This window comes from Salmo salar, chromosome ssa03, assembly GCF_905237065.1.
Source record: "Salmo salar chromosome ssa03, Ssal_v3.1, whole genome shotgun sequence".
NCBI classification, from domain to species: domain Eukaryota; kingdom Metazoa; phylum Chordata; class Actinopteri; order Salmoniformes; family Salmonidae; genus Salmo; species Salmo salar.
The window spans coordinates 38,756,256-38,784,228 of record NC_059444.1 but is presented as its reverse complement, the minus strand read 5'-3'; the positions used below and the strand labels follow the sequence as shown (position 1 = coordinate 38,784,228).

At 41.2% G+C, this 27,973-nt stretch overlaps 1 protein-coding gene across 8 annotated transcripts; it reads left to right on the top strand.

The window, feature by feature from the left end:
- On the top strand, positions 1–26,186 carry LOC106600054 (glutamate decarboxylase 1). Of its 8 annotated transcripts, none has more exons than XM_014191393.2 (17): positions 1–204; positions 2,423–2,567; positions 4,436–4,489; positions 10,627–10,779; positions 10,986–11,228; positions 14,301–14,391; positions 21,451–21,563; positions 21,897–22,012; positions 22,131–22,210; positions 22,304–22,358; positions 22,563–22,679; positions 22,765–22,829; positions 22,917–22,995; positions 23,472–23,621; positions 23,790–23,897; positions 24,043–24,135; positions 24,227–26,186. In XM_014191393.2, the coding sequence occupies exons 2-17, from the start codon at positions 2,492–2,494 to the stop codon at positions 24,398–24,400; spliced, it is 1,767 nt and encodes a 588-aa protein (XP_014046868.1). In that variant the 5' UTR covers positions 1–204; positions 2,423–2,491; the 3' UTR covers positions 24,401–26,186. The 8 variants fall into 8 exon arrangements, with proteins under 8 accessions (XP_014046868.1, XP_045570794.1, XP_014046871.1 ...); XM_014191396.2 differs by lacking the exon at positions 1–204 and adding an exon at positions 466–579; XM_014191395.2 differs by lacking the exon at positions 1–204 and adding an exon at positions 467–695.
- The last annotated feature ends 1,787 nt before the right edge of the window (positions 26,187–27,973 follow it).

The window sequence follows — 27,973 nt, the reverse complement described above, 5'->3', positions numbered from 1 at the left end:
TATAAAGGTCTGTTCTGACAGGGTGAAGGGAGAACAAGTGGAAAGGAAGAGAAAATCCAAAAAGAAGGGGTGCGGTGAAAGAGGAAAGAGAGAGTGAAAGCAGGGGCATTAGGCAGTGGAGTGGACTGTGGACAGAACACTTCCCATTGGAGCCCTGCTGCTTGGGATAATGGGATGATAGGTCAATTCCCTAAACTTCCTCAGGTGTGTATACCTTAATCTTTTTCTTGTTTTACTTTTCAGCCTATGTAGGCTAGGAGGTATAGGATATCTATATGGACATGTTCCAAACAATATGCTGTTCAGCACAGCATAGGCAAGAGATTACGTGGTTTTCACCATTTTGGAAATAAATTCCATCAACGCTGCCTGACCACAGAGATCTGTGAACGCAGTCGAGGCGCCCCCTCGTGTCTAGAGTCATCATATCAGTCTAGCGTCGCAATCCACAAAACGAAATCTGGACAACAGCACAAAAGAAAATGAATAGGCTAGCACTTGTCCATTTCTCTGTGATAACATTTCATCGATATGCCTAGCCTTCTGAGCAAAATGGAGTCCATCCAAAGTCCATATCTGGTAGGCTACTAGTGTTGGCCAACACCATTTTGTCACATTTTTCCTTTGATTGACAGGTGCCAGTGACGCAAATAAAACCTCCGTTGTTATTTTTGGTCGTGTTGAACATCACCTAGGTCAGTAAGTAGGCTATTGAGGACTTGATTGCTATCAAACTTCATAAGAGTGACACTTCGTGATTGGGGATCGTAATGGAGCTATGCATTTCTCATGACAATCAAACCTGCTGAAATAAAGTATCCCACTCACAGAAAAGGGGACACGTCAGTAGTCGTGAAGAAGCTTAATTTCGTGCCAGAGGGAGGTAATGCTATGACTCACGTGTGCGTGCGTAAAAGTGGATAAATAGGCGATTCAGGCGCTCAGAAATAATAATTAAAAAAATGAAACATTCTTGAGGGAAAAAGGTCACTCGCACGCTGCTGGATGGAATTTTTCGTACTCCATTGGTATTCCGGTGTCGTTGGCTTTGGACTGTCTTGCGTCTCAGAACGTTGGGTGGATAGAGAACTGTAATTCGGTTCTTTAGTGATAGTTTCTGGACACGACAACCTGTGCACCCGCAGACGGTAAGGTAGCCTACAATCTCATAGCGCGAGCGCTCTCACGTTTCAGAAGAGCCTATATTGTAATATTGATTTATTTTTCCATAATATAACAGTGAGATTTTGTTTTTGAATGCTGCACAGCGCTCAACAACTGCTACATTGTTGCGATGCTCATTCTTATTGGAGTCGAAAAAAAGGATGAGATTGGTTTAGAATTTTTTGCAAAAGACCTGTCGCTTGAATGTTCCGATTTCCATATCTCTCTCGTTCAAAAGTTTGTAATTAAGAAACAATTAACATGTTATGAGCAATGGTAGGCTATTGTTATTTATAGCCTATACGAGTAGCACGATTCCATCATTAGCCTAACTATTCCTTCTTAACAATGACATTGACTGATGCTGGCTTCGCCGTGGTTATTCAAAGATCATCATAATTAAAGATCGATATGCTATGTCAATCCATTTTCCAACGGATTTCAGTAGGCTGCCCAATCAATTATATATTTTTCTTACGAAACCAATAATTGATTGCCAAATTGTGTCAAATAATTCCATTGCACATCATTGTGATCGGGTTTTTCGTTTAGCATATTCCTCATTATGAATAGGTCTGTTCAGGATGATTTGTTTGTGGATTAGACCTAGGCCTATTTATTTGCTTTATATTGAAGGCACGAAAATCCTTTGTTTTCGTGCTCTTTGATCTAATTAAGTAGACTGAACGGTCTGGTGCTCATCGCTTAGCTCGAGCGCCCAAGACTGACGCCTCTGAGATGGGGATGATTTCGCTTTAACGACCCATAAAAACTTCACTAGGGACAGTTTTTTTCCCGTTGGTGTTTATAGGCTAAGCTTAGAATAGCGTAGCCTTAAATTTCTGTCAGGTTTGCAGACTTTATTTGGGTCCAGTATTGAATGCCCGCGATGTTATCGTCCGAATGCATTTCTGCATTTGACAGAGGGACCCACGCGCCCGGGTAGGCCTACGTGTGTGGCGCGAGACAAATCTTCTCAAAACGATCACCACTGATTTATCTCCCTTCGATCGGCAAATGCTAGCCATGTTCTAGAATAAATGATTCCCGTCAAAGAGGCAGATAATACAGCAAATGATGCATCATCCTCTTCGTTTATGGTCACTGCACGGATAATTAAAGCTCAATTTCATTGATTAAATTCAGCTAATGTTGCCTATTTTAGGCTATGTAAATAGACAAACTTTCAAACATGAATGCGGTTATTTATTTGTTTAATATTAGCCATCTATCTTAACACTGGGCCGTTTGTTTTCAGCAACCGGTTGGTTGTTTTCGTTGATAATCTGATAAGAGTCCCGGAGCGCACGGGAATAAAGGAGGACTGATGGCCACGTCTGAACCGACAGCCGCCGGCGGGGACCAGGACCCCAACTCCGCAAATGTACGACCTTCATCCACAAGTAGGTCTATCTTTCTTCTCATTCCTCTCTCTCTCCCTCTCCCTACCTCACTCCTTCTCTGCCTGATAAAAACGTGTCTCACTCTGGCTATTTACCGTGTGGGCGACGTCGTTAATCATTCCGGTTAAAAACAGAGCTATCACAACTGCCTGCCGCTGTCTAACGGATCAGCGGCGCGCACTGAGAAACGGACCTCCTGTAATTGCCTCATAGAGCGTCGTTATGTCTTCAGCGCAGGGCATCCGGAAGGAATTATTTTTGGAATAGAAAACACAATTATTTGGAATAAGCCTATCGAATTTCCTTAGGTTATGCCTTTTTTTAATTTGGCCTATCAAATAATGTTTAAAATATTCTCGATTTTAAAATAGGCCTAATAACCTAAACATTAAATGTAGGCCTATGCTATTATTTATTGGCAAAATATATATTCTGAATATTAGCATTCAAATTCGTGATACATTTTTTAAAATAATTTCAATCATTTATCCTCAAAATCTTTCCAATGTGTGGTCCTGCATCGCTGCATGAGAGTGTAGTCCTGCATCACTGAGAGCTCTTACCAGCGCAATTACGCAGGGAAATGGCTGGTAATTGCAGGCACTCCGTTGCTCGTGATGATGGCATGCTTTAGTTTTCTATGACATTGGCGAAGTGTACGCGGAGGAGGGATGTCAATGTAATAGAGACCCGCTTCGATAATTTTACCATCGAACACTGAAAGAAGAGGGCATTTAGTAGGTATTACTGAAATTAGCCTTTTAGTCTACCCACTGACAGTTACATTTTAGTTAGGAACAATCCCTAAACCCTCTTCTCTTTAGACCTAGGCCAAGTCATATTTGTTTTAGAAAATGGAAGCCTAGGCCTTGTTAATCAGCCTAAAATTTCTGCCAGTAAAGCCATTGGCGTAATATGGAAAATTGACTTCATTTTATAGGCTATGTGTTTGACAGGTTTTACAGAATGCATAACCGTTTCAAAAAGCCTGTGATGTTGTTTATACTCTGCCTGTTTCTCTGCTGCTACTGTTGATTGTTGCAATTGTCTCGCTGCCACGCTCTGTCTTGCATACATACCTGAGGCGGCCTGTGGTTCCTGTGTGCGAGTGTGTCTCGGGCAGCGCTTACCTTGCGCTCTGAGTGACACCTCGAGACGTTCTATCCGGGTCTTAAATCCTAGACAAACAACACCACCATAAGGCTCATATGCATATAGATGTGCCTTGTTACCGTCCCATTGCTTGACTCTGTGTGCTTGTGTTTTTTGTGTGGCTTTGATGCCATTTTCCATCTGTATGTTCATGCAATACCAAAATACGGTAGCTTAAAGGTCGTTTTCCCTATGCTGCAGTAGTTCTCCCTATACTGCCTGGTGTGTGCGTGTGCGTGTGCGTGTGCGTGTGTGTGTGTCCAAACGGCCAGCCAGACATCACCATCTCACGCCAGTCAAAATACTGTGTTACACCCAATTAATTTCTGCTCTCCTTCGCGAGCTAATTTCACGGGTGTTTATTTTAAAACGTCCCCTTTGCCGGGTGCGTGCCAGTGTGGGCCTCTAATGGCCCGTTTTGTTTGGACTGTGTGGATTCGGAACAATTCGAATGTTCATGGAATAGGCTAATAATCGCACTGATCTAAGGTCAGCGCTGCTTTGTTTCCTCCCAATGGGGTTTCAGAAGGGGTGGCGTGAGCTGTAGAGGCTGCTGCTTCTTCTGCATGTGAGTCTGCTTCATGCTTCTTCACTCCGTTGTGCCATACACTGCCACCATGCGCTTTATAAAGACGAACCCACTGTCACCCAAATCACACATATTCATTATACCAGAATCGAATTGTCAAACGTTCTCCCCAAACATTCTGTTTTAGACTATGACGCGTGGATGCAAGGATGCACGCGGAAACTGGGGATGAAGATATGTGGTAAGTTTTAGACCCATGAACCATCAACAACGGCAATCTAATTTGATTCACTGCAATAGCCTACGAGAAACGTTGTCATTTGACTTTGTAGGCATATGAAGCCTCATAGGTCCATCTCCATACCCAGCATAATGATGCTATAATATGCTAATGTTAGGGCAAGGCCGTCGCTGACTGTCACTCCACATTCTCATCTCCTAAAGGTCAGTTGGCAATTAGCTTTAGGCCAAGCACGGCGCGCCGGGGTTCCCGCCCCGACCCCGCGAGGCACCCCATGTCCCTTCCTATCCTTATCTCTGCAGTTGGCAATGGATAGGATACAGGCCTACACTACAGCAAGTAACAATCCGCCTCAGAAATGTCGAAAATGCCTAAACATTGAATATTTGTCGAGATAGAGCTGTCCAATAGGTTTTTAATGCAGAATTAGCTGCTAACATGGTGTGTGCATAAACTAAAGCTATAGACTAAATAATACATGTTTTAATTCCAGTTTTGTATTTTATTTTATTATGAACGCCTTATTATTTTTTAAAACATTAATTTCCTCGCCTTTCCGTTTGGAGGTGGTATGGATTTGGATCCCTTCATGCAAAACGTATTTTTCTTATATACCTTATAAAATGAGATGTGATGACGTCGATGAGTTGACGTGGGAGGGCGTGGGTTTGGTAAGTCTGGGAGGTTCCATAAAGCCTCTGTTATGTTAGCCAATCCAACTAAAACAAGGTGAAACGATTGAATCCAGTATTTTTCCTACAGGAATCTTAGAGGATCTTTTTTTCCGGGACCCTGTATATTTAATCGTTTTTCTATTACGTCTAGAATTACTTTGACGTCATCACACATTGAGAAAAATATATTTGCTTTAAGAAATCCTTCCTACTTTCATTGATTTCAGTCCAATATGTTTTGGTGGCATGGTTTTGATAATGTCAAGTTAACATTTAATTGCAAAAGTATGCATTGTCCTACCATTGGTTCAATCCAAAAACAAAGAAGAGGATGTCATTAGCCTAAGAATAAATGGGTTTTAGCTCGAGAGTTACGATGCAGAACTATAATTCGTACGGAGGGCCCACATAATTAGGTAACCTGCCCCGTAATGAGGACGCCCCCTGCCGGATAAAATTAACACAATTTAACCTCCCTTATAACCCTGCAAATAACCTTAATAACGAAATAATTTACCGCAATGTACGAGGAAACATGTTTATTCAATAAACTGACTGATTCATTTTAAAGAGGACATTGCTTAGGCCTTAAGTGTAATTTTCACATTTCTGTTCATTATGCACCAGCCCCAATAATTTACCCTCGTTTCTATAATATCCCCTTTGGGCTGATAAGGAATTGTTTTGTGCTCGGGGTTGAAATATTTTTTTTTGTGGGGAGGAGAAAACAGAAAAATCCCTCTGTGACAACAGTCATCATAAAATTGTGCCGAGTTGTTAGATGTTGGATTTACAGGCCATTATAGTCGTCAGCTCCTTTCAGTGAAGAGACGCGTCCTGTGGATGAGAGGGAAGATTAACGAGAACCAGTTGTCGAGGCTGCTGGTCTTGTAAAATAATCAGTGCCAATCTGCCATCCAAGATTAGGGGAGTACATTTAAATGAAAGGATCTCTGAAGCTCTGAAACAGAAAATGGGTTCTGTTTGAGAGAGCCTTGTCTGTTCGAGATTGAGAGAGCCTTGTCTGTTCGATATTGCAAAACATTTTAACATCCGATTTTGATAGAATAATTTAATTGAAACTGTATGACGTGAAAAGAAATGTTTAAATCCTTCCATAATGACCTTTTCTGATGGTGGTCTGCTATAGTTTTTTTCTCTAAAATCAATGGGCTATTAATACACACGGACTTTAGTAAAAAATAGACTAGCCTATCCAGAGCCCGTTAATACATGTCTCGCATCCATCATTAACCCCAGTCTGATTCGAATGGGTTGATTTAAATGCGGAGACACATTTTGGTAGAATCAATTCAGTTGTTCAAATAACGAGGTATCCCCTTTCCCTTCCACAATGTCTCCTCTACACACATTTTTTTGGCTGCCTTTAAGATTTGCTCTATCATATTTTGTTAACATTACACGAACAATTAATGTTTTATGGCGGAATGTAATTGTTTCTTGTAGAATTGACTGATTTATTAACTCGGTGGAACTTGATCTGCACCAGATTCATTCATGTAGAAATTAACTGAGCAAATTTTGTTTGGTCTAAGAGTTTGTCTTTTTAGGGGGCAGAGCTCTTTAGATTAATCGTCAGCATGCTTTCCAACTGTACATTTGTAAATTTACATTTTGGTAATTTGGCAGACGCTTTTAATCGAGAGCGACTTCAGTCAGTGCGTTCAACTAAGGTAGAGAAACAACCACATGTTAAAAGTTAAAAGTTTATGTAACCGTAACTGATGAAGTCATTGTAGTTAAACTGGTCTGTAGGTTAGTTCAATTGACAGGCTGCAGGCTCAGGAACTGGCAAAGAACTTCATGGCTGAGTAAGAAGCAGATGGGAGCACAAAGCTCCCTACTGACCTCTTCACTGTACCATTGTTAATTGGAAATGAAACTTTGTAATGTATTGGTGTTTTTTATTTCATTTAGTAGTTCTGACAAATGCAACTAAAAAAGAGCTAGAGCTGACAAAATTGATTCATTTGGGAGGTACTTGTTCAAATTCAACTGACACCTGATCACCTGAACACATTTTGGCAATCTGACATAATAATTAATAATATTTTTTTCTCAATAGTGTTTCAATAAACCAATTAAATTCAGTAGATATGTATTCATAATTTCATATACAAATACCCTGTTTCCATTAGGTGTAACTACCGTCCAAAAGAACGTGTTTCCATTAGGTGTAACTATAGTCTGAAATAACAGATTTCCAATAGGTGTACTTACTGTCCAAAAGGACCTGCTTCCATGAGGTGTGACTACTGTCCAAAATAACCTGTTTCCATTAGGTTTGACAATTGTCCAAAATAACCAGGTACCATTAGGTGTACCTACCGTCCAAAGTAACATGTTTCCATGAGGTGTGACTACTGTCCAAAATAACCTGTTTCCATTAGGTTTGATAATTGTCCAAAATAACCTGTTTCCATTAGGTGTAACAATTGTCCAAAAAAACTGTTTCCATTAGGTGTAACTGCTAGCCAAAGTAACATGTTTCCATTAAGTGTAACTACCGTCAAAAATAACCTTTTTCCATTAGGTTTGACAATAGTCCAAAATAACCTGTTTCCATTAGGTTTGACAATAGTCCAACATAACCTGTTTCCATTAGGTGTAAATAGTGTCCATAAGAACCTGTTTCCATTAGGTGTACCTACTGTCCAAAATAACATGTTGCCATTAGGTGTACCTACTGTCCAAAATAACATAGTTCCATTAGGTGTAACTACTGTCCAAAAGCACCTGTTTCAATTATGTGTAACTCCACTGTCCAAAATAACCTGTTTCCATCAGGTTTGACAATTGTGCAAAATAACCTGTTTCTGTTAGTTGTAAATACTGTCCAAAATAACCTGGTACCATTAGGTGTACCTACTGTCCAAAATAACATGTTTTCATTAGGTGTATCTACTGTCCTAAATAACTTGTTTCCATTAGGTGTAACAATTGTCCAAAAAACATGTTTCCATTAGGTGCAACTACTGTCCAAAATAGCCTGCTTCCATTAGGTGTATCTACTGGCCAAAATAATCAGCTTCCATTAGGTGTAAATACTGTCCAAAATAACCTGTTTCCATTAGGTGTAACTACTGTCCAAAACAACCTGCTTCCATTAGGTGTAACTACAGTCCAAAACAACCTGCTTCCATTAGCTGTGACTACTGTCCAAAATAACCTGTTTCCATTAGGTTTGACAATTGTCCAAAATACCCTGTTTCCATTAGGTGTAAATTTCTGTCCATAAGAACCTGTTTCCATTAGGTGTAAATACTGTCCAAAATAACATGTTGCCATTAGGTGTACCTACTGTCCAAAATAACATGGTTCCATTAGGTGTAACTACTGTCCAAAATCACCTGTTTCAATTACGTGTAACTACACTGTCCAAAATAACCTGTTTCCATCAGGTGTAACTACTGTCCAAAATAACATGTTTTCATTAGGTGTTTCTACTGTCCTAAATAACCTGTTTCCATTAGGTGCAACTACTGTCCAAAATAACCTGTTTCCATTAGGTGCAACTACAGTCCAAAATAGCCTGCTTCCATTAGGTGTGTCTACTGGCCAAAATAATCAGCTTCCATTAGGTGTAACTACTGTCCAAAATAACGTGTTTCCATTAGGTGTAACTACTGTCCAAAATAACCTGCTTCCATTAGGTGTAACAATTGTCCAAAATAACATGTTGCCATTAGGTGTACCTACTGTCCAAAAGCCTGCTTCCATTAGGTGTAACTACTGTCCAAAACAACCTGCTTCCATTAGGTGTGACTACTGTCCAAAATAACCTGCTCCCATTAGGCGTAACAATTGTCCAAAATAACCTGTTTCCATTAGGTGTAACAATTGTCCAAAAAAACTGTTTCCATTAGGTGTAACTGCTAGCCAAAGTAACATGTTCCCATTAAGTGTAACTACCGTCAAAAATAACATTTTTCCATTAGGTTTGACAATAGTCCAAAATAACCTGTTTCCATTAGGTTTGACAATAGTCCAAAATAACCTGTTTCCATGAGGTTTGACAATAGTAAAACATAACCTGTTTCAATTAGGTTTGACAATAGTCAAAAATAACCTGTTTCAATTAGGTTTGACAATAGTCAAAAATAACCTGTTTCCATTAGGAGTAAATACTGTCCATAAGAACCAGTTTCCATTAGGTGTACCTACTATCCAAAATAACATGTTTCCATCAAGTGTATCTACTGTTCAAAATAACCTGTTTCCATTAGGTGTACCTACTGTCCAAAACAACCTGCTTCCATTAGGTATTGCTACTGTCCAAAATAACTTGTTTCCATTAGGTTTGACAATTCTCAAAAATAGCCTGCTTCCATTAGGTGTAACTACTGTCCAAAACAACCTGCTTCCATTAGGTGTTGTCACGTCCTGACCAGTAAAAGGGGTTATTTGTCATTATAGTTGGTCAGGGCGTGGCTGTTTTGTGTGTTTGGGTATTGTGGGTTTAGGTTCTAGTTTTCTTATTTCTATGTTTAAATCTAGCTTTTCTATTTCTATGTGAGTTTTGTCAATGACCTCCAATTAGAGGCAGCTGGTTGTTGGTGTCTCTAATTGGAGGCCATATTTAGTTGTGTTTGTTTTCACTGGTTTTTGTGGGTGGTTGTTTCTAGTATAGTCTGTGCACCTTACTGGACTGTTTTTGTCATTTGTTTATTTTGATTAAGTGTTTTCTTTAATAAAAATAAGAAGATGAGCACCTAATCGCTGTGTTTTGGTCCACTCAATACGACCCATGTGACAGGTGTGACTACTGTCCAAAATAACCTGTTGCATTAGGTGTACCTACTGTCCAAAATAGCCTGCTTCCATTAGGTGTAACTACTGTCCAAAACAACCTGCTTCCATTAGGTATTGCTACTGTCCAAAATAACTTGTTTCCATTAGGTTTGACAATTGTCAAATATAACCTGTTTCCATTAGGTGTAAATACTGTCCATAAAAACCTGTTTCCATTAGGTGTACCAACTATCCAAAACAACCTGCTTCCATTAGGTGTACCAATTGTCCAACAAAACCTGTTTCCATTAGGTGTATCTACTGTCCAAAATAACCTGTTTCTATTAGGTGTAACTACTGTCCAACCCAGCATGGCTGGGTTATGGGTTGATGTCACTGTGCAGGGTTGGGCAGGGCACCCATGCAAGCATACACACACACTCACATACACAGACACACAGACACACAGGCAACCCTCATCCATACATTGATCCATAACCCTCCTGCTATATGGGGATTACCACCCTGGTATATAAGCGTTGTCTGAGAGAGGACACCACAAAGCCCTGTGTTGCATTTGTAGCTGATAACAAGGATAGATAAAACTCAGGTCTTTCAATAAAAGTTATTATCAAGTTATTTATCTAGCGATGTTGGGCAGTGGTAACCAAGCGTGTTCCCCCACTCATGCGCCTCCATGCAACACCCTAGGGTTCCTGCAGAAGAATAACAGTCTAGGGGAGGAAGGCCGGCTCGCAGGCTCGCTCTCAGAACGCCAGAAGAACCTGTTCTCCTGTGTCAACAGCGACCGGGATGCGCGCTTCCGCCGCACTGAGACCGATTTCTCCAACATGTTTGCGAGAGGTAAGAGAAGTTTATTCTTGCCAGACTTTCAATATAGGCCTACTCTTTTTTATCTTTAATTTTCTAGACATGTAGTGAACGCTGGTCTAGGCCTACAATGTTGCTGGTTTGTTATAGCCGTTACAGGCCCCCTTATCTATGAGGGAATCCAGCCTCTACATACATTTGTTTTTGTTTTGTAAATGCTTTTCCTCTAATTCTTCTAGACTTACTTCCCGCCAAAAATGGAGAAGAGGCGACTATGCAGTTCTTATTGGAACTTGTGGACATCCTCACCAACTACGTCAGGAAGACGTTTGACCGTTCCACCAAGGTTCTGGACTTCCACCATCCGCATCAGCTGCTCGAGGGCATGGAGGGCTTCAACCTCGAGCTCTCTGACCAGCCAGAGTCCCTTGAGCAGATCCTTGTGGACTGCAGGGACACGCTCAAGTACGGCGTGCGAACAGGTACGTACTGTACAACATAGACCACTAAACTGGCCACAACATAATTACATGAAATATGTTACAAATTTTAAACCAGATGTTTGCTTTTCATGCTTTTAGGACAGTTTTTGTGTGTATAACTTTTTTATTCTTTGTATTTCTTATAAAAGCAGTTATCTCTCACCAGGCCAGGCAGACTAAAAGCTTTTCATTGGAAAAGGCCTTAACTTATAAAGCGAATTAAGATAGGCTGTTGTTTTTCTCCTTTGTTAATTGGAAATGAGATTAGAAACAAACACGGTTCATTCTGCTCTTTAGGCTACATTCCAATCCAAAACAAACAAGATTGCTATAAGCTTAGGTTATATGAAACTCAACCAACCTATATACTAGGACTATAGCCTATAATATTTTTATATTGTATAGGCTATCTGGAAGTGTTTAATGCACTGTTATATTGTACATATTGCATGTCATGTTTTTCACATTAATTAGTGCATTGGGCTACAATATGTTTTATCGTTGTCACAGTCATCTGCTCGTGTTCACACCAGATGAGCAAAATGGAATACTACACAAAACCATTTACGCATTTCCCTCGATAGGCTACAACCAATCACAATGACGGGTTACAATTCCCCTGGTAATTCTGTTGACAACCTCTTCTCCTTCTCTCTTCTTATTAAACCAAGTACCGCCGGCAGGGATGCAAGCCTGCATGTGCTTTTACAAGCCATTAGGAACAACAAAAGTCAAGCTGTCCCTTGGGTTTTCCTTCTTAAAGACCTTTAGCTTAATTAATTTATCATTTACACACACAAAGTGATGATAGCTAAGAAAAAATTGTCTGTGTTAATTAGCCTACCGCAGTTGATTCCCATGCCTTCATTCCAATGACTCTCTGTCCACGGTGCTGCACTCAGCCAACAGAGTGGGAGCAAATCCGCTTCGCCTTTCATATCTCCGATATTGCGCTCTTCAGCCAGTCATTCAGTCAGTCCGTCTAGGGGGCTACATGACATACAGTTGAAGTCGGAAGTTTACTTATACCTTAGCCAAATACATTTAAACTCAGTTTTTCACAACTCCTGACATTTAGTCCTAGTAAAAATTCCCTGTCTTAGGTCAGTTAGGATCACCACTTTATTTTAAGAATGTGAAATGTCAGAATAATAGTAGAGAGAATGATTTATTTAATTTATTTCTTCCATCACATTCCCAGTGGGTCAGAAGTTTACATACACTCAATTAGTATTTGGTAGCATTGCCTTTAAGTTGTTTAACTTGGGTCAAACATTTCGGGCAGCCTTCCACAAGCTTCCCACAATAAGTTGGGTGAATTTTGGCCCATTCCTCCTGACAGAGCTGGTATAACTGAGTCAGGTCTGTAGGCCTCCTTGCTCGCACATTCTTTTTCAGTTCTGCCCACAAATTTTCTATAGGACTGAGGTCAGGGCTTTGTGATGGCCACTCCAATACCTTGACTTTGTTGTTCTTAAGCCATTTTTCCACAACTTTGAAAGTATGGTTGGGGTCATTGTCCATTTGGAAGACCCATTTGCGACCAAGCTTTAACTTCCTGACTGATGTCTTGAGATGTTGCTTCAATATATCCACATAATTTTCTTCTCTCATGATGCCATCTATTTTGTGAAGTGCACCAGTCCCTCCTGCAGCAAAGCACACCCACAACATGATGCTGCCACCCCCATGCTTCACGGTTGGGATGGTGTTCTTTGGCTTGCAAGCCTCCCCCTTTTCCCTCCAAAGATAATGATGGTCATTATGACCAAACAGTTCTATTTTCATTTCATCAGACCAGAGGACATTTCTCCAAAAAGTACAATCTTTGTCCCCATGTGCAGTTGCAAACCGCAGTCTGGCTTTTTTATGGCGGTTTTGGAGCAGTGGCTTCTTCATTGCTGAGCGGCCTTTCAGGTTATGTTGATATAGGACTCGTTTTACTGTGGATATAGATACTTTTGTACCTGTTTCCTCCAGCATCTTCACATGGTCCTTTGCTGTTGTTCTGGGATTGATTTGCACTTTCCGCACCAAAGTACGTTCATCTCTAGAAGACAGAACGCATCTCCTTCCTGAGCATTATGACGGCTGTGTGGTCCCATGGTGTTTATATTTGCATACTAATGTTTGTACAGATGAACGTGGTACCTTCAGGTGTTTGGAAATTGCTCCCAAGGATAAACCAGACTTGTAGAGGTCTATATTTTTTTTCTGAGGTCTTGGCTGATTTCTTTTCATTTCCCAATGATGTCAAGCAAAGAGGCACTGAGTTTGAAGTTAGGCCATTGAAATACATTCACAGGTATACCTCCAATTGACTCAAATTATGTCAATTATCCTATCAGAAGCTTCTAAAGCCATGACATAATTTTCTGGAATGTTCCAAGCTGTTTAAAGGCACAGTCAACTTAGTGTATGTAAACTTCTGACCAACTGGAATTGTGATACAGTGAATAATAAGTGAAATAATCTGTCCGTAAACAATTGTTGGAAAAATTACTTGTGTCATGCACAAAGTAGATATTCTAACCAACTTGCCAAAACTATAGTTTTTTAACAAAGAATTGTGGTAGGTTGAAAAACTAGTTTTAATGACTCCAACCGACTTCAACTGTAAATACAACAGTGGTAGCCTAGTGATGATGATTGTTGTTTGTTTAATATCTTTCAAACTTAAACTTCAAGCTTTGTGAGCATCTTTATGTGAACTCAGACAAAGTGGTTGTTATGTAACCTTGTTATCAGTGGATACGTGCTTTGTGTCCCCAGTATAGTTTCTCTGCACCTCCAAGGCAAATGTTTCACTGTGGCTCGGGTCACAATAGGAATACAGAGAAGAGTGAATGTGTTTTTTGTTTTGTTTTTTTGTTTTAACTTAAAGTGGTTTGTTTTAATAGCAGAAAAGAACACACACACTGTTTCAGCCCCCAGGGTAAACCTTTTTATAAGGTTATAGAAACCTTCCAGGCAAATATTCCACTACGTTCTTTTGTTTCTTTATGAACCTTTATTTAATCCAGGAAGTCCCATTGAGATATAATCTCTCATCTCCCTCTCTTTGCTTCCCAGGTCATCCGCGGTTCTTCAACCAACTCTCTACTGGGCTGGACATCATTGGGCTGGCTGGGGAGTGGCTCACCTCTACAGCCAACACAAACATGTGAGACATACACTGCTGTTTTGTGTGTGTGTGTGTGTGTGTGTGTGTGTGTGTGTGTGTGTGTGTGTGTGTGTGTGTGTGTGTGTGTGTGTGTGTGTGTGTGTGTATGTGTATGTGTGTGTGTGTGTGTGTGTGTGTGTGTGTGTGTGTGCATGGCTAGCCAACGTTTGCAGGAAAGCCCCCGTGGGTTGTGATTGACATTTAAAGGATTTCCGCCATGCAGAAAAAAATATAATAAAATCATTATTTCTCAGGAAGTGTGGTTCCCCTCAGACCTGCTCAGTTACAGAATCGGAATCGGAAATCTTTAACCTCAGGGGTAAAACGAAGGCCAAGGCCTCTGATTGGTTAGATCAAAGGTGTTTAAAATGAAGTTCCTATAAGACCGTTGTATACAATTTTGGTTTTGACCTGACTGATGGTGGCACTGTACCAACCGTGTATCGAACAGTAGGCCTGAATACTGTACATCTCAGATAACACACACACGCCCCACAGGCTGGTTATTGAACATCGATCAGAACTCAGTTTTAGTTGGTGGCCCACTCTGACAGAGGGCATGAAGCCCTGCAGAGCTAAACAACACAGGATACAGGACACACAATACAGGACTGGGCTACAAGAGAGAATGCAACGACAACACATATGTAGAGAGGAGAAACGGGTTAATAACTTAATAGTAATACAGGACCGTGCAAGACCAAATATATAACAAAGACAAATGACTACAGCATTACAAGAGAGAGCATGCAGGGCAATGCCAGAGCTGCAAGAGAGACATGCACATACAAGAGAGATCACAGACAATACATGACTATAAACTGGGTAGTTCGAGCCCTGAATGCTGATTGGCTGACAGCCGTGGTATATCAGACTGTATACCACAGGTATGACGAAACGTTTATTTTTACTGCTCTAATTAAGTTGGTAACCAGTTTATAATAGCAATAAGGCAGCTCGGGGGTTTGTGATAAATGGCAGATATACCACGGCTAAGGGCTGTGTCCAGGCACTGTGCCTTGCATCATGCATAAGAACGGCCCTTAGCCGTGGTATATTGGCCATATACCACACCTCCTCCTCCTCCTCCACCTCTTATTGCTTAATTATAAACTGGGTGGTTTGAGCCCTGAATGCTGATTGGCTGACAGCCATAGTATATATATATATATATATATATAAATATATATATATAGTATATATATATATATAAAATAAAGGTAAAATAAATAAAAAAAATAAAAATATATATATATATATATTTTTTTATTTTTTATTTTACCTTTATTTTACCTTTATTTTACTAGGCAAGTCAGTTAAGAACAAATTCTTATTTTCAATGACAGGCTAGGAACAGTGGGTTAACTGCCTTGTTCAGGGGCAGTCGTGACTGAGAACAGTCCTTAGCTGTGGTATATTGGCCATATATCACACCACCTCGGGCATTATTGCTTAATTAGAACACAGGATTTTGAGAGACCAGACATGTTCATTAATGGTAATAAAACAAGAAGAATTCAAGATCAGAGTTTGATAGTAACAGAACAAGATTGAAAAGAAGAGACGCTTCACTTCTTTCTTAAACATTAGCTTAGGCAATCACCCTGCTTGGAAAACTCCATCTCATCTCTCGGTTGGAAACTTGGAACCATGCCGAGAGAGAGAGACTCAGAGAGCAGGGACACTAAATAGTGATACACACTGCACACTACACACTACACACTACACACACACACACACACACACACACACACACACACACACACACACACACACACACACACACACACACACACACACACACACACACACACACACACACACACACACACACACACACACCAGTTCAGCCTGGCCCAGATTCAGGAGATAGTGTTAACGCCCCATTGACTGCAGGCTCATTGTGAGCTGGTCTTAGCAGATATCCCAGCTGGGCCCCACACACAATGGCCGCCCGGCGGCACTGAAAACCCTGTCACACTCAGCGACTGACTGCCCCGGCTCCCTGTGGAGGACTCATTCTGGCTCTATTGTCCCTGTAGATAAAGACTGATTTTCCTTTGCACTTGCACACACAAACACACACACTCACACACACATGCACACAACTGACACAATGGTGCTCAGAGTCACTTAGGGGATCTGAGTTGAGGATAATATGAGGGCATTTAGGGGCTGTCCCATAGGACAGGCAGGTGACTGAAGGGTAATTTTCATCCTGAAAAGACCAATGATTGGCTGTGATTGTGATAATGATCGCCATTATAGATATTATTGCCCGAGACGAGGAAAAATTATTATCCTTTGTTCTCAGCCAAAATCGGCAGATTTGTCAAAATATTCTGTCTTCCTTATATAAGATTATGCTCTGCTGGTAAGTAAGGCAAATAGGATGTTCTAACAGTGACATTTTGTAACATGGTTACAACATTTAGTCTGTGTTTTCTGAGTCATTGAGCCCTTTAATATATATATATATATGTATACACACACACACACACACACACACACACACACACACACACACACACACACACACACACACACACACACACACACACACACACACACACACACACACACACACACACACACACAGTACACACAGTACCAGTCAAAAGTTTGGACACACCTACTCATTTGAGGGTTTTACTTTATTTTTACTATATTCTACATTGTAGAATAATAGTGAAGATATCACAACTATGAAATAACACATATTGAATATTTTAGTAACCAAAAACAAAAAAGTTAAACAAATCAAAATATATTTGATATTTGAGATTCTTCAAAGTAGCCACCATTTACCTTGATGACAGCTTTGTACACTCTTGGCATTCTCTCAACCAGCTTCATGAGGTAGTCACCTGGAATTCATTTAAATTAACAGTTGTGCCTTGTTAAAAGTTAATTTGGGGAACGTCTTTCCTTCATTTGAGCCAATCAATTGTGTTGTGACAAGGTAGGGGTGGTATACAGAAGAACAGCTCAAATAAGCAAAGAGAAACGACAGTCCATCATTACTTTAAGACATGAAGGTCAGTCAAATTTCAAGAACTTTGAAAGTTTCTTCAAGTGCAGTCACAAAAACCATCAAGCGCTGTAATGAAACTGGCTCTCATGAGGACTGCCACAGGAAAGGAAGACCCAGAGTTACCTCTGCTGCAGAGGAAAATTTAATTTAAATTAACTGCCCCTCAGATTGCAGCCCAAATAAATGCTTCATAGAGTTCAAGTAACTGACACATCTCGACATCAACTGTTCAGAGGAGACTGCGTGAATCAGGCCTTCATGGTCGAATTGCTGAAAAGAAACCACTACTAAAGGACACCAATAAGAAGAAGAGACTTGCTTGGCCAAGAAACACGAGCAATGGACATTAGACCGGTGGAAATCTGTCCTTTGGTCTAATGAGTCCAAATTGGAGATTTTTGGTTCCAACCATCGTGTCTTTGTGAGACGCAGAGTAGGTGAATGGATGATCTCCGCATATGTGGTTCCCACCGTGAAGCATGGAGGAGGAGGTGTGATGGTGTGGGGTGCTTGCTGGTGACACTGTTGTGATTTATTTAGAATTCAAGGTTTAACACTTTTTTGGTTACTATATGATTCCATATGTGTTATTTCATAGTTTTATTGTCTTCACTATTATTATACAATGCAGAAAATAGTGAAAATAAAGAAAAACCCTTGAATGATACGCTTTGTCCAAACTTTTGACTGGTACTGTGTATATATATATATATATTGCCTGCTAATATTGTACAATCTGTGTGTCGCTTCATTGGCCTGGGCTATTCATTGTTTGAACTGAAGACCAGATTGATCTCAGTTTGTCAGTCAGAGTTGCCAATCATGATTTCTTAATCCGACCGTGTGTGTGTGTGTGTGTGTGTGTGTGTGTGTGTGTGTGTGTGTGTGTGTGTGTGTGTGCCTGTCTGTCTGTCTGTCTGTCTGTCTGTCTGTCTGTCTGTCTGTCTGTCTGTCTGTCTGTCTGTCTGTCTGTCTGTCTGTCTGTCTGTCTGTGTGTCTGTCTGTCTCTCTTTGTGGTGTGTAATTAGGGCTCATCAGTCATAATCTGTGCTGGCGTATTGACTGGCACCTAATGTTCTAATCAAACTCTCCCTAGGATGGCTGCTACAGCCAGAATAAATGCACATTAATTATAAGGCTGCTGCCGAGATTTATCTCTCTCGTTCTCTCTCTCTCTCTCTCTCCCTCTCTATTCTCTCGCTCTCATTCTCATTTCCTCTCCCTTTACTTTTCACTCCCTCCTTCCTCCTTCTTCTTGGGGCGGCAGGTAGCCTAGTGGTTCGAGCATTGGGCCAGTAACTGAAAGGTTGCTCGATTAAATCCCTGAGCTGACAGGGTAAAAATCTGTCGTTCTGCCCTTGAACAAGGCAGTTAACCTACTGTTCCTAGGCCATCATTTTAAATAAGAATTTGTTCTAACTGGCTTGCCTAGTTAAATAAAGGTTAAAAAAATGCTCTCTTCCCCCTACTATCCTCTTTGCCACAAATGTCTTTCATTACACTCTCGGTCATGTCTTATTCCCCTTCCCCTCTCTCTTCCTCCCCTCCTCTGTGTATATTTGTGTGACTGTCAGTGCGGCTCCCCTGTCCCCAGATGAAGAGGGGAGGGCTGTGAAGGGTAGAAGGGGGGTTGTGTGTGTGTTGTGTAACTGGCCTTGTTAGACAGTAGTGCTGCTTTCCCAATGAGATTTACCCCCAAAACTAGTGTGCTGCTAATGTTATCGTGTTTCCATCAGGAGTGTGACACTAAAGACTTGTGACGAGCAGAATCAACAGCCTTTGCATCATTCAAGACTTTTGCTTTTGTGAGAAGGTGTCAAAGTTTACAGTTAGCCATTGTTATGTAAATGCTAGCTGAAATATACCCAGAGCCTTGCCTTGGCTCCAATTTAGTCCGCCAGAGCTATGGCAGAGTGAAACAGAAAAGTCTGAGCCTTTTGCGTAAAACTCTGGGGTAAATTATAATTGGAAATGCGCCATAGCTGGAGGGGCGAGAGAGGCGGGGAAGGAAGGGGAAGGATGTGGGGAGGTCAGGCATCAGAGGTACATAGCCTTAGGGCCACAAAATTCACACATCCCAACCCAGAGTTGCTTACAAATGTCATAGATCATTTCAGTCAACCAGAGATTTTGCCCTCTCTTTCTGAAATGATCAAATCACAACATCTCAGCCAGGGTGGGGCCCAATTTAGAATGTTTGAATTGACTCCCATTCAACTCATTGAAATTAGAATTGGCCACTCCCCACAGGATGTAGAATTTTAATTTGATTAACAGGAAGTAGAATTTAATTCAGTGCATTTCAAATAAATTCCACTCAGTCATAGAACATGAGAGTTTCATTGAATCTGAAAGGTCACACTTCCAGATAACAAAGAAAATATAATTTTCCTCTGGAAACAATGCTCATGTACCTTTTTACCTTAGTGCTTAGAATAGACCATTATTTTTCCACCGACCATTTCATTTGTTTTGCTTCTTTTTGAAGGCCTCGCGGTTAACTTGAGGGTTAAACTAATGCCTTCTGGGAAATGTTGTATTTTCCCCATATTGAAAAATGTAAGTGATTAATTAAAAATAAGTAATTAGAATATTTGCATCACAGCAGGTTGGTGGCACCTTAATTGGGGAGGGCAGACTTGTGATTATCGCTGGAGCGGAATTGGTGGAATGGTATCAAATACATCAAATACATGGTTTCCAAGTATTGTTGCCATTCCATTCGCTCCATTCCAGCCATTATTATGAGCCGTCCTCTCCTCACCAGCCTCCACTGATTCACATACAAGTTTTGTTTTCCTTGACCATTAATTTCAAGATTAATTTACATTTTTACAACAATATTTTATATGCATGTATATAACGACCTGTTTTATGTTTTATGTACAAGATGTATATTTATATAGACTACACCTAATGCGGAATAGAAGAGGCATTTTAATTTCATTGAGTTTCACTGAATTCAATTATTTTTCCATTGATTCAAATTTGAATTGTGATTCTGTATCCTGTTTACTACTTCAATTCAAATGTAATTCAAATTCAAGACTTGAATTGGAATTTATGAGGCATTCTCAATTCAATTCTGAAATGAGCCAAACCCTGATCTCAATATTCAATAGAGATTGAAACAAAGCCTCTCTGTTGTCATCTGTCTCCTCTCTCCCTCTGTCTCTACATCTGCGTCTTGTCTTCCCTTTTCTCTCCATTCCATTGGTTCCTCCACTCTGAAGCAGGAAATAGATTTGGGGCTAAAGCCTTCTTATCTCTCCTCAACACAAGTCCTCCCTCCCTCCCTCCCTCCCTCCCTCCCTCCCACACACACACACACACACACACACACACACACACACACACACACACACACACACACACACACACACACACACACACACACACACACACACACACACACACACACACACACACACACACACCCTTCAGCCAGTCGCATCAAAAGCCTCTGTTGTGATTGACAGAATTGACAGATATCCATCAGAGCTTTGTGTGCTTTAATTAAACGCTGACTGATACTTTAAAGGGATTTGAATATGAATGTCTGCTCCCTGTCTCATATCAGGCGGTTTTTAATTAGTTCAACTCTGTCAGCAAAATTTGCTTATGTGTATGTGTGTGTGTGTGTGTGTGTGTGTGTGTGTGTGTGTGTGTGTGTGTGTGTGTGTGTGTGTGTGTGTGTGTGTGTGTGTGTGTGTGTGTGTGTGTGTGTGTGTGTGTGTGTGTGTGTGTGAGAGGCTCATTTAATGGAACGTTGAGTCCATTGGGTTGTCTTGCAGTTCTAGCAGTAGCTCTGGGTTCTCAGCTCAGTTTAGCCGTGCAAAAATAACATCCTTGAATATGTTGAACTTTTGTTCACCTGAAGTAAAGTCTTAGCTGGAATGTAGGAAAAGGGTCAAAGGTCTATGTGACCGAAATATTTTAAGTGAAATGTTGCAATAAATATTGTTTTGAGTGAATTGATAGTTGTATGAATTGATTGATTCATGTATTAATATATTGACCGGCAGGTTCACCTATGAGATCGCTCCAGTGTTTGTCCTGATGGAGCAGCTGACGCTGAAGAAGATGAGAGAGATTATTGGCTGGCCCTCAGGAGAGGGGGACGGCATATTCTCACCAGGTATGTAGAATATGGAGTGTGTGTGTGTGTGTGTGTGTGTGTGTGTGTGTGTGTGTGTGTGTGTGTGTGTGTGTGTGTGTGTGTGTGTGTGTGTGTGCGCAGGCAGGCATACAGTATGTGAGTACGTTATGTGTGTTACTACATGTCCAATACTGTTTGATATCTTTTCAATATAGAAGTGATCATGTACAACAGGACTGGATAGCTTTATTGTCATGTTATGTGGAAATGTATCATTGGATAGTGCGAAAATCAGGTGGTCATGTCTGCCTGTATTGGACTAGCTGCTGTCCAGGGTCCTGTACTGACCAGTCATTCTCTCTCTGTCCACAGGGGGTGCCATCTCTAACATGTACAGTGTGATGATCGCTCGCTACAAGTACTTCCCTGAGGTCAAGACCAAGGGCATGTCTGCCGCTCCCCGCCTGGTGCTTTTCACATCAGAACATGTACGTCACACGCGCACACACACACGCACACTCACAAGCAAAAACACACTCTGAAGAAATCCTCAATAATGTTGGTTTTAAATTGTTTAAGTTCCTGTATTTTCCTGTAATCCCACAGAGCCACTACTCTATCAAGAAGGCAGGGGCAGCTCTGGGCTTTGGTTCAGAGAACGTGGTTCTGCTGAGCACAGATGAGAGGTACACTACAGCTACACACAAAGGTCGCACCTGACCCACCGTAGATATACATTAAGATAGATCAGCTGATTCTCTGTTCCTGTTCTTTCTCAGGGGGAGAGTTATTCCTGCTGATCTAGAAGCTAAGATCCTCGATGTCAAGCAGAAGGTGATTCTCTCTCTCCTTCCCTCTGTCTCTGTATCTCTCTCTCTCCGTCTGTCTCTCTCTCTCTGTCTGTCCCTCTGTCGTTTCCTCTGTCTCTCTACCTCTTTTTGTCTCTCTCTGTCCGTACGTCCGACCCTCTCACTCTCTCTGTTTCTTACATGAAGGGTTATGTCACTTTGCGACTCCTGTGATATTGTGTTCCTCCAGGGTTATCATCCACTGTTTGTGAACGCTACAGCTGGTTCCACTGTTTACGGAGCATTTGACCCCATCAATGAGATCGCTGACATCTGCGAGAAATACAACATGTGGTTGCACGTAGACGTGAGTACAGTGTGTGTGTGTGTGTGTGTGTGTGTGTGTATAGTTTTTTCCTATTGTTCTAATGGTGCATGTGTCCTTTCTCCAGGGTGCATGGGGAGGTGGTCTCCTGATGTCCAGGAAGCATCGCCATAAGTTCAGCGGTGTTGAGAGGTACTGACAAACACACACACAAACACACATACACACACTCCTTAATTCACACAACAAACACAGTAACGGCTGCTGTTCCTCTTTTAGGGCTAACTCTGTCACATGGAATCCTCACAAGATGATGGGAGTGCCTCTACAGTGCTCCGCCATCCTGGTCAGAGAGAAGGTGAGGACAAACACACGCACGCACGTGCGCATACACACAGACACTCTCGCTGTCACGGCTGTCGTAGGAAGGAGCGGACCAAAGTGCAGCGTGTGTGTCGTTCCACATTTTATTTACACTGTGAAACTATGCAATACATATAAACAAACTGAATAACAAAACAACAAACCGTGACGCAGAGTAGAAACATACACTAACTCAGAAACAATCTCCCACAAAACCCAGGTGGAAAAAAAACCCCTACTTAAGTATGATCTCCAATTAGAGACAACGAGGACCAGCTGCCTCTAATTGGAGATCATCTCAAACAAAACCCCAACATAGAAATACAAAACTAGAACCTGAACATAGAAATAGAAAACATAGGGGGGAAAACCCTGTCACGCCTTGACCTACTCTACCATAGAAAATAACATCTTTCTATGGTCAGGACGTGACACTCGCTCTCTATATTACCCTGTTCTTTCTCTCTGTAGGGTATTCTGGCGGGCTGTAACTCGATGTGCGCAGGGTACCTGTTCCAGCCTGATAAACAGTATGATGTCAGCTATGACACAGGTGACAAAGCCATCCAGTGTGGGCGCCACGTTGACATCTTTAAGTTCTGGCTCATGTGGAAGGCCAAGGTGAGTCAATGTTACATGAATCTAGTATTTTGTCATATCCAGGCTTCTAATTACATATAGACCCCAATGGGGTTTCAACACTTATAGGAATGCCCTGCTGTCCCCAGCCAGCACCTCTGTATTTTCAGCTCCTATTAATCATTGTAATATTATATTTTTTTTCCGCAGGGCACCGTAGGATTTGAGCAGCACATAGACAAGTGTCTGGACCTGTCTCAGTACCTCTACGACAAGATCAGAAACAGGGAGGGATACGAGATGGTGTTCGAGGGAGTGGTAAGCAACTGTCCTACTTTTTCCTTTCCTCCCTCAGTCACCCCCCCCCCCCCTTCCTTCCATAGCCGCGGGAAGTAGGGGTGCTGAAAAAAGAATAATAATAAAACAAATCCAAATATTCTAAATGTGTGTCTTCTCTCTGTAGCCCCAGCACACCAATGTGTGTTTCTGGTACATTCCACCCAGCCTGAGAGGCATGGAACACAACAGCAAAGAGTATCGAGAGAAACTTCACAAGGTAATTGTTATACGGTCTTCTATCTTTTCAAATGTTCCAGAAACGTTATTCCAGTATTCTAAAGATGTTCTATTCCCCTCCCATCCTACAGGTGGCGCCCAATATCAAAGCAATGATGATGGAGTCTGGTACGACCATGGTGGGCTACCAGCCTCAGGGCCAGAAGGTCAACTTCTTCCGCATGGTCATCTCCAACCCTGCAGCCCTCCAGTCAGACATCGACTTCCTTATTGACGAGATCGAGAGGCTGGGGCGTGACCTGTAGATAGCGGGAACGGCAGTTTTCAATGTTATACCTGTGACCATGTGACCACACTAATCGGGCTCTGAGAGAATTTTGGAGCTGTTCTTGATTTGTCCTAAACAATTCTCTCTGTAGGTAGGATGTGTAAACCACAGCTTTTATGGCATGTTGGGTACACATTCCAATACTAAAGTTTGACTAATGTTTTTATGTGTGTGTTTGCAGTAGAGTACTGTGTTGTGTGTGTGTTCAAGTCCGTAAAGCAGTCATTTGTCTGTGTTGCACAGTAGATTCAGTAGATTAAATTATGTAAGGTAAGGTAACACAGGGAAACCCTCTACATCGGTGTGTGTGTGTATGCGTGTGTGTGTGTGAAAACAAAGAAATGCCTGAGAGCACATATAGTATACAATATACTATGATATATGAATATTACGATATACACGATGCATCACTTGCGCTCAGCATATATATAATTCTAGAGACAGATGCACCAACCCTTTCTCCTAGCGTTAAACCTTGACCTCCAGTGTGTGTTTCGTGGAGGTGTGTGTTTGTAACAGTGTATGTACCCCATGCTGTAACATAATGTTGTATTGACCTTTGAACTATGACCTTAGTGTTGACTATTGGCTGAAAATGCCCCTAGTTACTGATCAAGGGTCAGTATTATGTTTTTCTCCCTAATGGTTAATATTATTAATTTTAGGTATTGGGGAGGGTAAGCTGATCCTGAATCTATGTCTAAAGGCAAATTATACTTGCAGAGTGTAAAACACTGGCTCCTGGCCTGTGCGGAACAAGCAAACAGTATGCCATTTTTGAAGATGTTTAAATACTAATATGATAACTATAAATATATATAAAGTTAAAATATGAGTTATTTATGACATTACCAGTGTTTCAAAAGTCAAGTATTTTCCTCCATTTGTAAATGTATATTTTATGTATATTCTATAGCCTCTATGTAATCTGTATGTTTTGATTAATAATGTTATTAGTCCATGATATATTAATATATTATAGTGAATGTGTGAGCCAAAGAAAGTGAATCGGGAACGTACAGCAATCCACAGCCCTTGAGATTGCAGAAATACACTAAATCACATGTAAGATATTCTAAATATGTTGCTTAATTACCCTGATCCTCAATGCAATCTGTATAGTGTGTATCTGTGATTGTGTCTCTCTGACTGAATGTTTTGCAGTGATCAGATTGACTGTATGCTACTTAATTATTATAAGATTATAAGGAGATTATACATCTATTCATATGCCAAGAGCCATATATATGGTACTGATGGTGTCATTTGAGAAACAACCTTACTGGCTATAGTGTCAACTCTGGTGTTAACTTGTCAGTCCTTCATCTAGCAAGAAGCACAAGGCAATCGAGAGGGGAATGTACTCTTCAAAGAAGGAGAAAAAGAGGATTGTTCCTGTCAGAAATATAATTACAAAAATGTAATATACTTACTTAAGTTACATATTTCCTGTACCTTCAGTGTTTTGGGAACTCATTGGAAAATCTAAGAGTTTCAGTTAGTGTCTTTGCACAGTAATATCCTTCTTTATTTCTTCCATTTTAAATGGATGTGTATTGCAGTAATTTAAGAATGATGTGATTATAGAAATAGGGACCAGCTAAGGGGACCAGCTAAGTAAACTGCACAGTGACCTAAACCATGTGACCAATCTTAATGTGTATGAAGCCGTAGTGGGGGAATTGTCTTTGGGAAGGTACAGTAGGCACTTTAACTCACAATCATGCAATGTGCAGCTACAATAAAGTCTATTAAGAAACAGAGTGTGTCTTATTGTCTGCTAAATGACTTAAATGTAATGTAAATGTTATTGTTTCAACTGTTTCTGGTAGGATAGGAGTGTGTAGACTGTACCTGTCGGATAGGAGTGTGTAGACTGTACCTGTCGGATAGGAGTATGAAGACTGTACCTGTCGGATAGGAGTGTGTAGACTGTACCTGTCGGATAGGAGTGTGTAGACTGTACCTGTCGGATAGGAGTGTGAAGACTGTACCTGTCAGATAGGAGTGTGAAGACTGTACCTGTCGGATAGGAGTGTGAAGACTGGACCTGTTGGATAGGAGTGTGAAGACTGTACCTGTCGGATAGGAGTGTGAAGACTGTACCTGTCGGATAGGAGTGTGTAGACTGTACCTGTCGGATAGGAGTGTGAAGACTGTACCTGTCGGATAGGAGTGTGTAGACTACCTGTCGGATAGGAGTGTGAAGACTGTACCTGTCGGATAGGAGTGTGAAGACTGTACCTGTCGGATAGGAGTGTGAAGACTGTACCTGTTGGATAGGAGTGTGTAGAAGACTGTACCTGTCGGATAGGAGTGTGTATACATTTGTATCATTCCACGGGTTTTCGCTCCTGCCTTGTACCTGATTGATGAATTAAGGTCACTGATTAGTAAGGAACTCCCCTCACCTGTTTGTCTAGGTCTTAATTGAAAGGGAAAAAGACAGCAGATGCTAGGACCTCCATGGAATGAGTTTGAAATCCCCGCTGTACATGTTGATAAATGTACAGAAAATACACATACACACACAAAATAGACTCACACCTCATTCCAGAGTGACACACGACAGCACATTGCAAAATGAACTTCATCTAGAAGAAAGAAGACAACACCATGTTCCTCCTTTACAGTCAGAAGTCAGTTCTCTCCTCTTATCGTTTTCACTTCTCTTTCTCTCTGTACCACCTGAAGGAAACTTCACTCCTCTGTGTCCTACCCACAGTGTTCTCTCCAGCTCCAAAATCTCAGTGGTAATCACCCCAATTGCCCTTATGCTATCACACACACACACCTAATCACCCAGGGAAATTATTTGGTTGGCCCCAGCTGTCTACCGCTGCCTGATGAGCTGTTGACAGCTCCACATCTTCTCTCAGCCTCCTCACCTCTCTTCCTCTCCTCTCCTTTTAATCAGCCTACTCTCCTCCACCTTTATTCCTCTCCACTCCCTATGGCTGTCAGCCACTCATCTGAGTGGTCTGATGCGGCATGACTCCCCCTGGTGGTGGCTCTAGACCGTGCGTCAATCAGAGGTACTCAAGTGTGCCAATTGCCGAATAAGGAACCCTGTGTAGTTCTGACCTCAGAGTAATGAAGATATAGATGTCTAGTGAATTGAGATTCCTATTCAAGAACAGAAACATTGTCATTGACAATGAATTCCACTTTTCAATTGTTGATTTGGAATTCCATTGAATGTTCTATGTTGACGGTAACCAAAAAGCCTATCAGCAGCTCGCACACAGTAGAAAGTGTTAATATAGTCTGGACTGTAATTGGTCATTACAGCAGTAATTTGGAAGCAGGTGTTCCAAGCCTGCAATAACAATGATAACTAATGAATATGGAGGAGACAGCCATACAGTAGAGCGAGAGAGAGAGAGAGAGAGAGAGAGAGAGAGAGAGAGAGAGAGAGAGAGAGAGACAGACAGACAGACAGACAGACAGACAGACAGAGATACAGAGAGAGAGCAGACAGATACCACATTTTCTGTCTGAAATGGGTATGTTACCTGTAAAAAATATAAGGCAATGTTTATATGACCCC

Excerpts from the sequence above, each read along its gene's own strand:
- LOC106600054 (XM_014191393.2), top strand. The coding sequence starts at position 2,492 with ATGGCCACGTCTGAACCGACAGCCGCCGGCGGGGACCAGGACCCCAAC. Across the intron at positions 4,490-10,626 it reads ACTGGGGATGAAGATATGTG|GGTTCCTGCAGAAGAATAAC; the intron begins GTAAGTTTTAGA and ends GCAACACCCTAG. Across the intron at positions 14,392-21,450 it reads TCTACAGCCAACACAAACAT|GTTCACCTATGAGATCGCTC; the intron begins GTGAGACATACA and ends ATTGACCGGCAG.